We start from the raw sequence: 14,978 nt of genomic DNA, 5'->3' as shown, positions 1-14,978 counted from the left end.
TGCCCTCTAAAGGTTCACTATATTGTTTAGTTTCTAGTCCCTTATTAGATACATGATTTGCAAATATTTTATTCCATTTTAGTTTTTTCACTTTTTTAACAGTGTACTTGGAAGGATAAAAGTTTTAAATTTTGATGTTCCATTTCTTTTTTCTTAGGTTGCTTATATTTTAACGTATTCACAAAAGGACCATAATTCGTATGTCTCACTACCAGGCAGCTCTGATTTGAAATCAGTCATTGTTGTCGGCCCAAACCACTAGTTTTTTACATATTTTTTTGTACTGGGAAGCGAATCCAAGGCCTTGTGTTTGCCAGGCAATTACTGTGCTGCTGAGATAGCTTTTTGGGGTTTTTTTATTTGTTCTTTTTACTTTTTTTGGCCTTTTTGAGACAAGGTCTCACTATGCAGTTCAGGCTGATCCTGAACTCACATTGTAGCCCAGGCTGATGTCGAACTCACAATGATCCTCCTACTTCAGCCTCCCAAGTGTTTTTATTTTTAGACAGGATTTCACTATGCGGTTCAGGCTGACCTTGAACTCAATTTGTAGCCCAGGCTGGCCTCAAACTTGCAGCAGTCGTCTTACCTCAGCCTCCTGAGTGCTGAGATTCCAGGCATGCACCACCATACCCAGCCTATCTGGGTCTTTGATTACAATAACACAAAGAAAGGGGTCAATTTAGTAAACCAGGTGTTAGCATATTAGTCTCTTAAGGAAAACATTAAAATGGTATAAAAAATGTAATATACCTAATTTGTGATACAATGGCAATAAATGTATGTTATTATATATACCAGTAATGGGATATTTGTAAGGTTTCCATGTTAAAATTAAAGAATTAATTATTGAGAAAAGTTTTCAATTAGCAATAATCATGCCTCAGATAAACCCCACTGGCTACAGTACTGCTACTGCGCAAAGCTAAGAATTAATTACTGATAAACTATAAACATATATATTTTTTGATTTAATGAAATTTTAAAATTTGATTATCTTAATAAATTATATTTGGCCGGTAATCATTCAAGTTCAGTAATTATTCAGTTCTAAGTAGATTTGGTGTACTTAGAGACTTTTTAGTAATTTTATTAGGAAAAAGTCTGATAAAAATAATTAGATCCATTTTCTACCATCCATGGGTATAGGCTGCCTGATGGTATAGTCATGCATGTTCAAGCTCACAGGAATATGTTAAGCGTTATATCTAAGAAATCATTGCTCAGCCAGGCTTGTTGGTACATGCCTGGAATCCCAGCACTTGGAAGGCAGAGGCAGGAGGATGGCCCAGAGTTCAAGACCAGGCTACACTACAAAGTGGAATCCGACCCCAAAAGAAAAACCATTGCTCAGTCCAGACTCACAAAAATGTACCTTTTTCCTAAGAGTTTTCTTGTTTGAGTTTTTACATTTAGATCTTTGATCCATTTGAGTTAATTTTTGAATGTGGTCTAAAGTAAGGGTCAAATTTTGTTCTTTTCCTTGTGAATATCCAGGTCAATTGTTAAATGTATAGGAATACAGTTGATTTTTTACATACTCCTCTTGTATCCTGCAATTTCATTGCATTCACTCTTTTTTTTTTTCTGTATGAATTCCTTAGGATTTTCTATTTAAGACGGCATGTCATCTGCAAATAGAAGTACTATGACTTTTTGTTTTCCAAACAGGATGCTCAATTTCCTAATTGTCCTGGATAGAACTTCCAGTATCATTTTATTTTGAATAGAAGTGGCAAGAACAAGCCTGATGTGGGGACACAGGCTAGTAATATCAGCTACTCGGGAAACTAGTGAAGGAGGATCTCAAATCTCCCCAGCCTGCACAACTTAGTGAAACCCTACCTCAAAATAAAGTAAAAAGGGTTGAGGATGTCGCTCGCACTGCAAGACCCTGGGTTGGGTTCCTTCATCACAGAGTAAGCAAAGAACGAAGGAAATGGCAAGAGCAGACCTCCTTCTGTTATTTCTGCTTTTGTAGAGAGAGCCTCGAATCTTTACCATTGACGGTATCAGAGATGTTTTTATCAAATTGGGAGAATCCCCCTGTCCTAGTGTTTTTTATCATGAAAAGGCGTTAAATTATAGTACATTGTTTTTCTACCTATATTAAAGGAATAATGTGGTTTTTGTCCTTTGTTAATGTAGTATATTACTTTAAAAAATTTATGGAGAACTGGTGTTAAATCTTCTGCAGTGTTTCATAGAAGTCACCAATAAGGTGATTTGATCTTGGGTTTTTCTTCATGAGCAGTGTTTTAAATATTTACTTACTTTTTTATGCAGTACTGGGGACTGAACCCAGGGCCTTTACATTGAGTTAATTCCCAACCTTTTTCATTTTTTATTTTGACACAGGGTCTTAGTAAGTTGCTCAAGTGCGCAGACTGTGCTTGAACTTGTGAGGTAATCCTTCCTTTTCAGCCACCCAGAGTGTTAGATTCTAGTTTCCCACTGTGCCTGGCTGGTTTTCATAATTTGAGCTATTGTTTATTTGATCTACCTATTTTTGTTTTGTTTTGTTTTGTTTTGTTTTTCATCTTTTCAGAGAGCCAGCTTTTGGTTTCATTGGTTTTTCTTATCTCCCTTTTATTTCTACTCATATTTTCTTCTGTATGCTGTGGGTTTAGTTTGCTCTTTTACTAGTTTCTTAATGTGCAAGATTAGGTTATTGATTTAAGATTTTTTCATACAGGTGTTTACAACTGTAAATAGTCTACCATACACCATTTCAGCTCTATCTCATAAATGTTGCTATGTCATGATTTTGTTTTATTTCATCTCATAATATTTTCTTAATTTCTTCTTACTTCTTCTTTGATCCTTTTATTATTTAGAAGCGTGTTGTTTATTTTCCACATATTTGTGAAATTTCTACATTTTCTTATGTTACTGACTGCTAATTTCATTCCATTGTGATCAAAGAGCATACTCTGTACTTCAGGCTTTTTAAATATATGGAGACTTGTTTTATATCCTAATACATGGTCCAAACTGGATACTCCATCTGCACCTAAGTAAAATACATGTTCTGTTAGCATTGAGTATTCTACTGACTTGAAGTCTGGTTAGTTTACAGTGTTGAGATCTTTGTATATTTGCGCTAGTTATGAAAAGTGCATTTGTGGAGTCTCTACCTCGTACTGTTGAATTGTCTGTTTCTTACTCCACTTGCGTCAGTGTCTGCTTTGTGTTTGGGGGGCTCATTGTTGGGTGCACCTGCGCTGTAATTTTTTTGATGGATTGACCCGATTATAATTACCTTTGTTTGTAGTAGCAATATTTGTCTTATTGTCTACCTTATCTGATATTAATTTCTCCAGTTGCTAGTTCTCATTTGGTAATTGTGCTCCTATATAGTGCCATTCTGTTCCTCCTTTTTGAAGTAAAAATCATGAATTTCATATATACTTTTGTCTTTTTAAGCAAAGAGAAAAGTTACATACAAAATGTCTTCTTTCCCCCATATATATGCATTTTTGGAAACAGGGTCCCACTGTGTAGTTCAGGCTAGCTTTGAGCTTGTGATCCTCCTACGTCAGCCTTCCAAGTGTTGGCATCCCAGAAATGAGTGACCGCACTGTGCTCATTTTATATTTACCTTTGTAGCTCTCCTTACTATTGTTTTTATGTGGATCCTAATTACTCTCCAGTGTCCTTCACTTTAGCTGGAAGGACTTTCCCTTTAGTGTTCCTTATAGGGCAGGTCTGCTAGCAACAAATTTTGGTTTTTGTTTTTATTTGCAAATACATTTACTTTTCTGATTTTGGGTGAAGATTTTTGCTGGATATAGGCTTCTTCATTAACATTTTTCTATCATGTCTTTACTTTTGACAGGCGTAGGGGACCAGGAATCGAACTCAGGAACTCACACTTGCCAGACAGTCCCTGTGCCGCTGAGCTAAATCCCTGGCCCTCTGTCATGTCTTTAAATACTGTTTTTCACTGCCTCTGGGCTCTGTAGTTTAAAACCAGTGGTTTTTTGTTTTTGTTTTTTAATTTTAAAAAGAGTAGTAAATGAGAAACAAACAAAATATAGAACAGTGGCAGCATACCAGGATCACAAACATAAACAAATCAAAGAAAACCAGCTTTTAATCTTCAGGGTTGTTTGTATGTGTTGTCATTCTTTTGGTGCTTTTGTGATTTTTGTCTTTTTACAGTTTGATTATATATCTAGGTACGGCTCTCTTAAGTATATACTAACTACTCGGAGTTTATTGAACTTCCTTGATATGGAGATTGTTTTTCCTTAAATTTGAGGAATTCGAAGGATATTATTTCTTCAAGTAGTCTTTCTGACCCTTTCTGTCATCCTGGAGTAATAGTCATTATGCTTATGTTACCACACTTGATGGTATCTTACAAATCTGAGACTCTGATTATTTTTCAGCATTCTTTTTTGTTTCCATTTCTCAAACCAGATAATTGCAATTATGTTTAAGCTTGTTGATTCTTGAGTATTCTGAAATCTCCTGTTGAGCCCCTTCTAGTGAATGTTCTATTTGTGTCATTATACCTTTCAAGTCCAGAATTTTGATTCAGTTATTGGTATTTACTGTTTGATCAGACAGCATCCTCAAATTTCCAAGCATGATTTCATTTAGTTCTCTGAATTTATTTGAAAATACTTATTTAAAGTCTCACACTTGAAGCCTGAGTTTCCTTCAGTACTGTTTCTGCCCCCTTGTAGGAGTCATTCTTATTTCTGTGTGCGTGTAAGATTGGACATTTTAAATAATACATTGTGACAATTTTTATAATATAATTCTCCTTTCCCCATGTTATTTTAGCTGTTGCTTGTTGGTGAATTTGCAGAATTAACTGTATTTTTTCCTTTTTAAAAATGTATTAGTACATGTTTGCAGTACATGCATTTTACAGTTATCTTGGGGAGTTGGTCCATGCACATAATATAGCTTATTTCTTTCTTATAATCCCCTTCTCTGTCCCCTCATGCCCTCCTGTAATTCCCCTTCCCCCTTTTCTGTCTTGTTGATATTATTAATCTTAGTTCATGTTTATGGCATATGATGTTTACATTCATTGAGATTATTAGGATCCTGTATGTGGCATATCTTCTCTCTACCTACTTCCCCCTCATCCCTCACCATTGGCCCCTGAAGCCCTTCCCATCTGCAAGAGCTCCATCCCCTTGTCTCCTTCTCTCTTTCCTGTATCTTTCTTAGTTTGTACTTTGCCTTCTCGGATGAGAGATGCCAATCAAAAAATAACAAATGCTTGTGTGCCTGTGGTAAAAAAGAAACCCTTCTACACTGTTGATAGGAATGAAAACTGGTACAAGTACTATGGAAATCAGTATGGAGAATCCTCAAAGAACTAAAGTTAGAAATTCCACGTGACCTAGCTATCTCCCTTCTAGGTATCTTCCCCAAAGACGTCGCACTACAGCAATACATGTGTACCAATGTTTATAGCAGCACAATTTATAATAGCTAAATCTTGGAAGCAGCCTGTATACCTATCAACAGATGATTAGATAAAGAAAATGTGCTATCTCAGCTGTAAAGGACAAATTTGAGACATTTGTAGGAAAATGGATTCACCTGGAAAACGCAATGCTGAGTGAATTAAGTCGGACACACAGCACAAATACTATATGGTAAACTCTGTGTTTTGTAAAGAGGTTTTTGTTTCATTTTTTGAGACAGGGTCTTGCTGTGCACTTCAGGTTGGCCTTGAGCTCATTATGTAGCCTAGGCTGGCCTCAGACTCGCAGCAGACCTCCTGCATCAGCCTACCACTGCTGGGATTACAGGTGCGCTCCGTTGTGCCTGGTTTAAGAGTTGATATTCAGTGATTGAACATTGGTTTCCTTAAATACCGGGGGCCAATAATTTTTTACGCTGCTTATCAGTGGGGTTTATCTGTGCTTTGGGGCATGATTTAAGATACAGCCAAGCAGTCAGTAACTCTCTTAACCTGTACTGGTTAAATTAAACTTAAGGTTCTTGCTGGAATTGGTAATGCTTTGATTCCCAAATGTAAAATTAAAAATTATGTATTTATTTATCATTTCTTGGTTTTTCTATAAGCATTACTGTAAAATAACTGCACATTATCAAATATCTCATTTTACATTAGCTAGTATTGTTTCCTGTGAAGAAGCCACCTATTCTGTGAATCTTACTTTGTTGTGCAGTACAACCTGTTTTCTGGGAAAGCATATTCTGCTTGGGGCTCCATTTATATTGCTGGTATTTGCTCTAACATTTTCAATAGCAGTTTTAATGAAAATGCAAAATTTACTGAAAGTACTTAAAAAATTTTTTTTTTCCATTTAGGTTACTTACAGCAAGAAAACCTCACTTCTACCTGCCAGACCTTTATATTGGAAAGTTCAGATTTAAAAGAATATGCAGAACACTGTACAGATGAAGGTTTTATCCCAGCCTGCTTACTGGTGAGTTACTTGTAGCTTAAAGGAAAAATCTCATCATTGACCATACAAGGGACTAAATATGGTCATTAAAATCAGCTCATCAAAGCCAAGTGTAGCAGCCTCCCAGCTAGTTGGGAGGCTGAAGTGGAAGGATCACTTGAGCCTAGGAATTTGAAAACAGTCAGAGCAACAAAGTAATGCCCCATCTCAATAAAAAAATTTTTTAAATTAGCTCATCAGCAGAGTCAAAATTGGCAGAAATTCACTGGTTTATACTTAACAGGACTGATAAGACCTTAAAAAAAGGCCAGCTGTTCTGTTACGTGGTTTTGCTAAACTCTTAGTGAATTACAGATTTGCCTCCTGAAAATTAGTTTTTGGGGTTTTATTGTTGTTGTTGTTGTTGTTTTTCTTTTCTGATGATACTAGGGATTGAATCTAGGACCTTCAGCCTGAGCTATATTCCCAACCCTTTTAATATTTTTTTTATTTTTGAGACTGTCTCTATACCTATGCTGGGCTCAAACTTGCAATCCTGTCTCACCCTCCCAAAGTAAGAATCAGTTTTAAATGTCCTCCCCACTTAGTTTCACTAATGCTTCTCTCAGCCTTTTTTTTTAATAGGAGAGGTTTATTTGGCTTACATTGTCACCTCTTTTGTAAATATAGCCTGACCAACAGCATCAATTTGTATATAATAGATACATTTTAAGATTATGTTATTTCATGTGGCATTTGTCATTCCATCTTAAACGTGGCTCGTTAGAGGTATTTTAACCATAACAAATGATTCTCTAAATAGGAAACCTAAAATAATTTTTTTTTTTTTTTTTTTTTTTGGTTTTTTTTTCTCCGGTACCGGGAACCAAACTCACGACCTTGTGCTTGCCAGGCAGGCGCGTTTGCCGCTGAGCTAAATCCCCAGCCCCACTAAAATAATTTTTTAAGAACTACAGTTGATCAAGGTTGTATCATATGACACATACAAAAACCCATTGTATTTCTACATACACAGTGAAGAATTAGGATTTAAATTTTTAATACCCATTTATAATAGCAACAAACAACAAAATACTTAGTCTAACAAAATATTTAGGATCCCTGTGTTCAGAATGGCATGAAAGAATTCCAAGGTGTAAATAAACGGAAAATGATTTTTGTGTCCATGTGACGATTCAGTATTAGGTCAGCTCTCCCTAATGTGTTACAGATTTATCATATTTAAAACCACTGTAAACAATTTTGCACGTAGGAACATGCAGAACTATAAATTTTATTAGGAAAGGAATCTAAGAGCCCACACAGTTCTCAAAAAGAACAAGTTGGAAGACTGAGATTTCAGAAGCTTCAAGGTCAAACTTAACAATGAGAAACACAGCAAACTTTACTCTAGATTGGACTTTGGAACAGAAAAAGTACCTTAGTGGGAAAATTGGCAAAATTTGAGTAAAGTTTATATTAGAGTTAATGTTATTACTCAGATAAAAATGCAGTGCTATCATAAGATGTTAATATTCCAGGACCCTAAGTGAAGGCTATTACAGGAACTCTGAACTACCTGTGGGATTCGTCACTGACTCTTCAATTACTTAAAAACAAAAAACTTAAAAATCTTGTAAATAAGTACAGGTAGGTACTCATGTCCCTTTTCTTAGATAAGGAAACCGAAGTTCAGAAAGAGGTAATTATATGCATAAAGTTTTTAGAAGTAAGGAGCGCTAAGCTTCTTTGCTGTGCTTTATGTGTCACTGTTACTTTTTATTACTAAATGTACTACTAGCTAGGATCCCAAGATAAGAGAAGAAGAAAAAAAAGCAAACTGCAAAAAAAGATGGAAGTATTGCAAGAGTATGATGGCTGATTCATCCTTCTGTCATTCCCTTTGGTGAGGCCAGAGGGAATTGATGACTATCATCTGTGAGGTGGTGAAACTTTCATGTCCACATCTGAAACTATACAGCAGTTGACAATATTAAGTTTCTATGCAGAAAAAGCTAATTCTTTATCCGTCATTTGACAATTGACCACTTAAAAGTTTACCTTGAATATCACTGAGGCAGCACATTTGTTTACTTATTGACTATCCCAAGCATCACTGGGGCAGGTGTCATTTCAACCAGTCGATTCTTGTGCTGAATAAATTTGATAAAATTGTGGTTTTTATATTTCCTGTTATCTTATAAAAACGAAAAAATACAGTGTTTAATCATACTGTATTTAAATAATTGGACTGGTAAGTGGTTAATCTTTACTTATTACTGGTTATTATCAATAGAACAAGATATAAATACCAAGATAATATTAAAGCAAATCCCATACTTTTCAGGCTTTAATCAAGAAAGAAGAACCAGTTAGAAATCTGCTCTGCTGAAGGCTCAGGAAGAGAAAGGGAACTATAGTAATTTCCTAATGTATGTCAGACATGTCACAGTCTTCATAACAAAAGTTTCTGTGAATTAAGCATTATGTCAATTTTTTGTGTATGAAAGTCTTACAAATTTAGTCTTATAAGTCAAATTCCTATGTAATTGTTGAATTTGAAATTAGAATTGTGAATATAAAATCCTTGCTCTTCCCTATAGTATGATCTTAAACTTGAGGTTATAAAACCCTGCCCTTGAGTCACGTAGTAGTGGAAATAGAGAAAAATAGATTGATAAAATGATAGAAATGAGACTAGCAATGTACTGATTGATAAGAAAGATATCTCTTACATGCTCAATTTTTCACTTTGTTCTTTGGCAGGTTCACATGGCTTTCAGGATAGCAAGAGCAGATTAGGACTGTGTCCTTACTTTTAAATAGTCATATAATAACTGAATCTGTACCACCCAGCTGAAAAACTGCTTTTCTGCCCATCGACTGTCTTAGCCAAGAAAACACATGACCACAATGCCCTATTCAAACAGGCAAGGCTCTTTACCTTTAGATGTGATGCGACCCGTAACCGGAGGGACGTCATTTTTGATGGCCTCGTTTACCTTTTCCTCATCAGCTCTTCTATAGTCCAGATCTTTTATTAGTCTTTGAATGGTAGAATGTTTCGTGGTGGGAAATTAATTGGTAGTGTTATACCATTTTAGTAATACTTGATCTTTTCCTTTTCAGTCCTTATTTGGAAAAAACTTGACAACAATTTTGAATGAATATGTAGCTATGAAAGCAAAAGGTAAAAAACTCAAAGTTCAGGGATTTTTTTTGTTTTGTCTCATTAGTTTTATATAGCATTTGCCTATTAGTATGTTTTGGAAAGTTCCTAATTAAAATATATCTCAAAGTCTTGAGAAAACTTTTCAGTTATGATGGCATTAATTTTACTAGGAAACATCTAGTTTATTTGTGTTTATATTGTGTAATACAAAAATTGTAAAAATCTGAATATTAACAAATATAAACAAAAATGAGACAACATAAAACTCTTTAACTCCAGATTATTTGCACTGCTGAGCAGGCATTGCTATGTGTTACAAAGTTTAAAGTCGTTTTAATTTTAACTTCTGTGTATGTAAGTCTGAACGCAGGAGCCAGTCATGAAATCCTGGCTCTTACCATATTTCCACCAAATAAGACCAGGTCTTACATTTTTGCTCCAAAAGACACAGTAGGGCTTACTTTGGGGAGATGTCTTTTTTTTCTTTTCATGTACAAAAATGCACATTTATTCAAATATAGTCATGTCATAATCTTCTGGAACATTGGCACAACCCTCCAAATCCCAGATTCCATCCTGAATTTCCTGTGGAACCACTGGCTCCAATCTGTGCTAAGCAGCATGATTGCTTAAATGAGCACTGCTTGTCCGTGTCGCCTGCACGTAGTACAGGGGCAGCACAGTGATTTTATCCCATGAATTCTTCACCCAGGCGTCAACCTTTTACAGGTTAAGCTTTAGTAACTTTTCATTAAATCAAGTGTGAATTGAAGATTTCTGAGACAGAAGTGGCAACAAAAATGATGACAGTAAAAAATAATGCCCTACCCAAAAGTGGCAAAAAACTGCAGGCACCAAGATGCAGAAAACGGTTACTTCACTTGAGTGCATTAAATACACCCATTACAACACACTACCTATTGAATTACGATGCTTCACATTAGACACAGTATATCCATTTGTTAGCAAGTGTGCATGTTACTCATGCATGTGTCTGTACTGTTGATTGGGCATTTGGCAATAAGTCTCAAGTTCATCTGTTTACATAGGCCTTTACCTCTTGTCCAAAGAGGCCTGCTTGGAAATTTACAGATACTTAATTAGATTTACATCATTATTTAAGTGTTAATGTCAGTACTATCATTTATTTATATGTTAATATTATTTTACAATTCAGTACCTCTGTCCCATATATTAAGTGCATCTGTCTGGGTGTCAGTCTTAACTGAGGGTTATTTTGGGGGTATGGCTTATATTATAAGCATCCTGAAAAATCATGCTAGTGCTTATTTTCCAGTTAGAGCTTATTTTGGGGGAAATATGGTAGTTACTAGAATGTAAAATAATACTTGCCTAAATTAACAGTGATTTAGAGGACTAATTCTGATGGTTTATTCTCTAATACTGTTTCAGTAGCTTACAGCATTTACTAATTAATGTTAAAGAATCAGCAGAAAGTAATAAGAATCAGAGAAAGTAAAAGGAATGAAAAAGTAATAACATGAAAGAGTTTAACATTATTAAATATTTATTGTTAAAAACTTTATAAGCATACTGCTAGATGCTCTCATATGTTTTATCTCATTTAATGGATAGCACCCCAGTGAGAGGTATTGTTTATACCTATTTTAAAATCAGGGTATTGATTAAATTTCAACACTTACAAAGGGTAAATGTTGAAAGACTTTATGATAAGTAAGTGTTCAAAGACTTTATGATAATTATTGTTCTAAAACGTTGTAATTCACCTCCAAATATCATAGGATATCAGAACAAAGATAAAAAAAAGTAGTTTATTGTCTTACTAGTCCCAAAAAAGATATGAAATTATGGGCCTTACCAAAAAAAAGCTGCTTAATTTACATGGGTGTCCATATCCACTCATGTCATATCTAGTATACAGTGGCTAAAAAAAAAACAGAAGCAAGCGCCTCCCTTGACCATTTTTTAAACAGGCTTTTCAGTTCACAAAATAATGTCAGTAACAGAGAGAGGTTTTTCTTTTATTGTGATTTTCTGTGTCTTTGTTCAAATTGAGTGATGAGTTTTCTCCAACTGAGTTTATTTCCTCTTATAATTTAGAAACATCAAATGATGTCCCAGCAATAATGTCATCTCTGTGGAAGAAGTTAGACCATACACTTTCTCAGATCAGGTACTAATTAAAATGTCCATAATGACTTCGGAATGCAAGTACACTTTAAATCCTTTTATTGAGTACATAGTATAATTATGTTAACACCTAATTGATTTATTCTAGAGGTTTTTGGTGTTTCATTGTCTTTGGTTGGAATAATTTGAGAAAAATTCCATCTCTCTCTCTCTTTTTTTCTTTTTGGTAGTGGTTCAAGGGATTGAACCCTGTCTTATTTTCTGGGACACAGTACTCAACACCACCTACAACTTAAAGGAGTAGAGGTTTATTTGATTCAAAATTTGTAGAGATTTTAGTCTATAGGCAGCTGGCTCCAAGACAAGGCAGCGTGGCAAAAGAGAAGCAGCTCATGGCCTGGCCAGGAAGCAGAGAGAAATCGAGGGAGGAGGGAAAGACACCCTTCCGGGCCATGCTAGCACTGACTCACCTCTTCCACCAGGCTTCACCTCCCGACATCACATTTAGCTGTTAAGCTCATCCGTGGACTAATCCACTGATGAGTGTCATGCCTCCATGAGCCAGTCACCTAAAAACCTCAACTGTGAACTCATGAAGCTTTGGGGAGGCATCTAGATAAGAACCGTAACAAACAGAAAGCTTTTGCGTTGAGCTGTACCACCAACTCATTTTTATTTTGAGGCAGAGTTGCTCCGAAGTTGTCAGGTTGGACTCACTACCTCGCCTCACCTCTTACAGTGGCGACGTTACTGGCGTGCACCATTATGGTCAGCTGAAATAATTTACATTTTAACAAAATATTTACAGAGGAAGAAATTGAGGCATATAAAAAATGCTTAATGACATTCCCAAGATTTTTGTAGCAACTTAGAGGCAGATCTTGGACTGGAATGTTTCTTATCCTAGTCCATTATCAGTTCTCTTAAACAGCTGCCTTTTTTTTTTATTCCTATTCAAAGAATGAATATGTTGAACTCAGGCCCAGTTGATGCTGCCCTTGTTAAGAAATAAACTTGAATAACGCTACTTCTGTAATCTTTCTTTAGAATTTTCCCATGATGCCTTCTGCGTAGTTAGCAGCCTTGAAATGCCAGTTTCAGCATTATTGGTACCAATTTTATAAGATCTCGTATTTGACTGTGGAGCCTATTATGAAAATCATAGTTTCTTAGCTTTTCACCCAGAAATACAGTGACTTATCTAACTTAAGCAGAGCTTCGTTTTCTTCTCATAAACTGCTGTAATGGCACCAAGTGCTTTTACCCTAAGCCTGGACTACACTTACATTTGTTAATCTTATCTTTATGTTTCACTTTCCTCATTTATCTTTCCTGTCTTTGCAGATAATTTAAAAGTATTCACATTTTAGTATTTATAAATACCGTGTATTTTACTGAGATAGTTTATTGATGGAATTTTACATAAATAGAAAGGATTCTTCTCTTAACAGTACTGTGATTGAACCGAGGACTGTCACACTAAGCCCCAGCCCTGTTTGTTTATTTTGAGACAGGTTCTCACTAAGTTGCCCAGGCTGGACTCAAACTTGTGATCCTCCTGCCTTGGCCTCCCAGTGTGCTAGGATTGTAAGTGTGTGCCACCATGCCTACCCAAAAAAAAGATTTTTAGCCAAGTTTTCTCCTAAGTTGTTTTATGTATCTTTAAAAGTAATACAGTCAACTAAGTTTTGTGGCTCTTTTTGGTGGAGACTTAATTGACAGATACTCTTAGGACAAGGGCATAGTGTCTATGACTGCTTACCAGATACTAGCTAGGTAATTACAATGCATAGTAAAAGAATTAGCTTGCACTTTGAGATTTCCTGTTTGCTTTTCTCTTTCCTTAGAGTTTGGGAAAGATAATCTCATAGTCACTTGCCATGAAGTTAGAGATTCTGAAGTATTGATGTATGTGAAATCAGTTTCTTTTTGGAAAAGCCTCTGTGAATTAAGAAATATAATTGAAACTATTATACTTCATATAGCTTACTTAATATTTTCTTAAAGTCAAAGCACTCTAATCCATATTGAATTGGATGGAAACATCATTACTAAAATTATGTTGTGTAAATGTATTTATATGCCACTCTTTTTCTCCTACTACAAAGCAGAATTGGTTACCAAGACAATTTAAGTCTTTTTTGTTTTTGTCTTAGAAAGGTTCATCACATTTTTACTCACAATTTACGTAACTAAACCAAAAAGTATCTCAGTGACAAAAATTTTCAATAAACTACTTTGTTTTATTTGTTAGGAGCATGCAAAGTTCCCCGGGGTTGGCTGCCAATCAGAGAGGTTGGTATTCAACTTGAAACAACATTGAGAATCATTCCAAACTTTGTCTGGTGAACATTTTAGTTAACATAAATGCTGGGTATTTGTTTTGTTGAAACTACCTTTTTGCCAAGTATAATTATTATCCTGCTAGGAAATACTCTTTTATCACTTTATATGTATGTAAAAAATGTACTCCCTATATTCTTCCATTGGTTCTCATTTAGTACTGTCTTTTAATTCTCATTTTACAGTTTTAGATTTCTTTGTGATAGTGTTAGCAATGTGAATTATTACAGAACAGTTGTACTGCTGAATTTATAGTTGCGAAATTACTGAATAAATTTGATTTTTTTTTTTTTTGTACCAGAAATTGAACTCAGGACCTTGCACTTGCCAGACAGGCACAGGGCCGCTGAGCTATATCCCCAGCAAATTTGATATTTTAAGAACCATCTTTTCATTCTTTGGATCTAATATTATATAGTACTATGTATAGGTCATTCATTGTTGTGACATTAATCCCAAACTACTCTGACATTAATTTTAATGCTTGTGTATTTGCAGTCCGAACAAGAAATGGAATTGCAGAAATCAAACGGCAAAGAAGGCTTGCATCTCAAGCAGCTCCTGTCAGTTCAGATTTGCTGATTTTACCTTATGTTTCAGCACAATTCACTACTGCTCCTTTGACCGCTGCGCAGCCTGTCCAACCAACTAGCCAAATTTCAACCCCAATGAGGTCAAATTTTGTAGTCGTCAATCACTCCCAGTCACAAGATACTGTAACTAGTAAGCTTAAATTTTGTTTCTTTAGTTTTACTTTAAATTATATAAATGAGATGGTCTGCTAATGTCTCTATATTATAGTATAGAATTATGACCAAAGAGATGAGCAAAGCTTGACATGGGACAGACTTGAAGTAGCTCTGCCACAAAATAAAATCTAGGAGTCATTTTATTCTAGAGTTCTTCATATTTCTAAGCTAATTGAAATCTAACCTTGAACTCTCATTTTGTGTTAGATTTGTGTTAGA

General features: G+C 35.3%; 1 protein-coding gene across 3 annotated transcripts in view; it reads left to right on the top strand.

The window, feature by feature from the left end:
• Window positions 1-14,978, top strand: part of Npat (nuclear protein, ataxia-telangiectasia locus) — a 44,940-nt gene that overhangs the window by 7,680 nt on the left and 22,282 nt on the right. For 2 of the 3 annotated variants that reach the window (XM_005378036.2, XM_013510997.1), the window contains exons 2-6: window positions 6,307-6,425; window positions 9,513-9,573; window positions 11,638-11,710; window positions 13,922-13,962; window positions 14,509-14,733. In XM_005378036.2, the coding sequence (XP_005378093.1) occupies window positions 6,307-6,425; window positions 9,513-9,573; window positions 11,638-11,710; window positions 13,922-13,962; window positions 14,509-14,733 (519 nt within the window). Of the gene's footprint in view, window positions 1-6,306; window positions 6,426-9,149; window positions 9,314-9,512; window positions 9,574-11,637; window positions 11,711-13,921; window positions 13,963-14,508; window positions 14,734-14,978 lie in introns of all 3 variants that reach the window. The other variant, XM_013510998.1, reaches the window with a different exon arrangement.

The sequence above is a fragment of the Chinchilla lanigera genome, unplaced genomic scaffold (assembly GCF_000276665.1).
Source record: "Chinchilla lanigera isolate Chin_1 unplaced genomic scaffold, ChiLan1.0 scaffold00011, whole genome shotgun sequence".
Lineage (NCBI taxonomy): Eukaryota > Metazoa > Chordata > Mammalia > Rodentia > Chinchillidae > Chinchilla > Chinchilla lanigera.
This window is presented reverse-complemented; position numbering and strand designations above follow the sequence as displayed.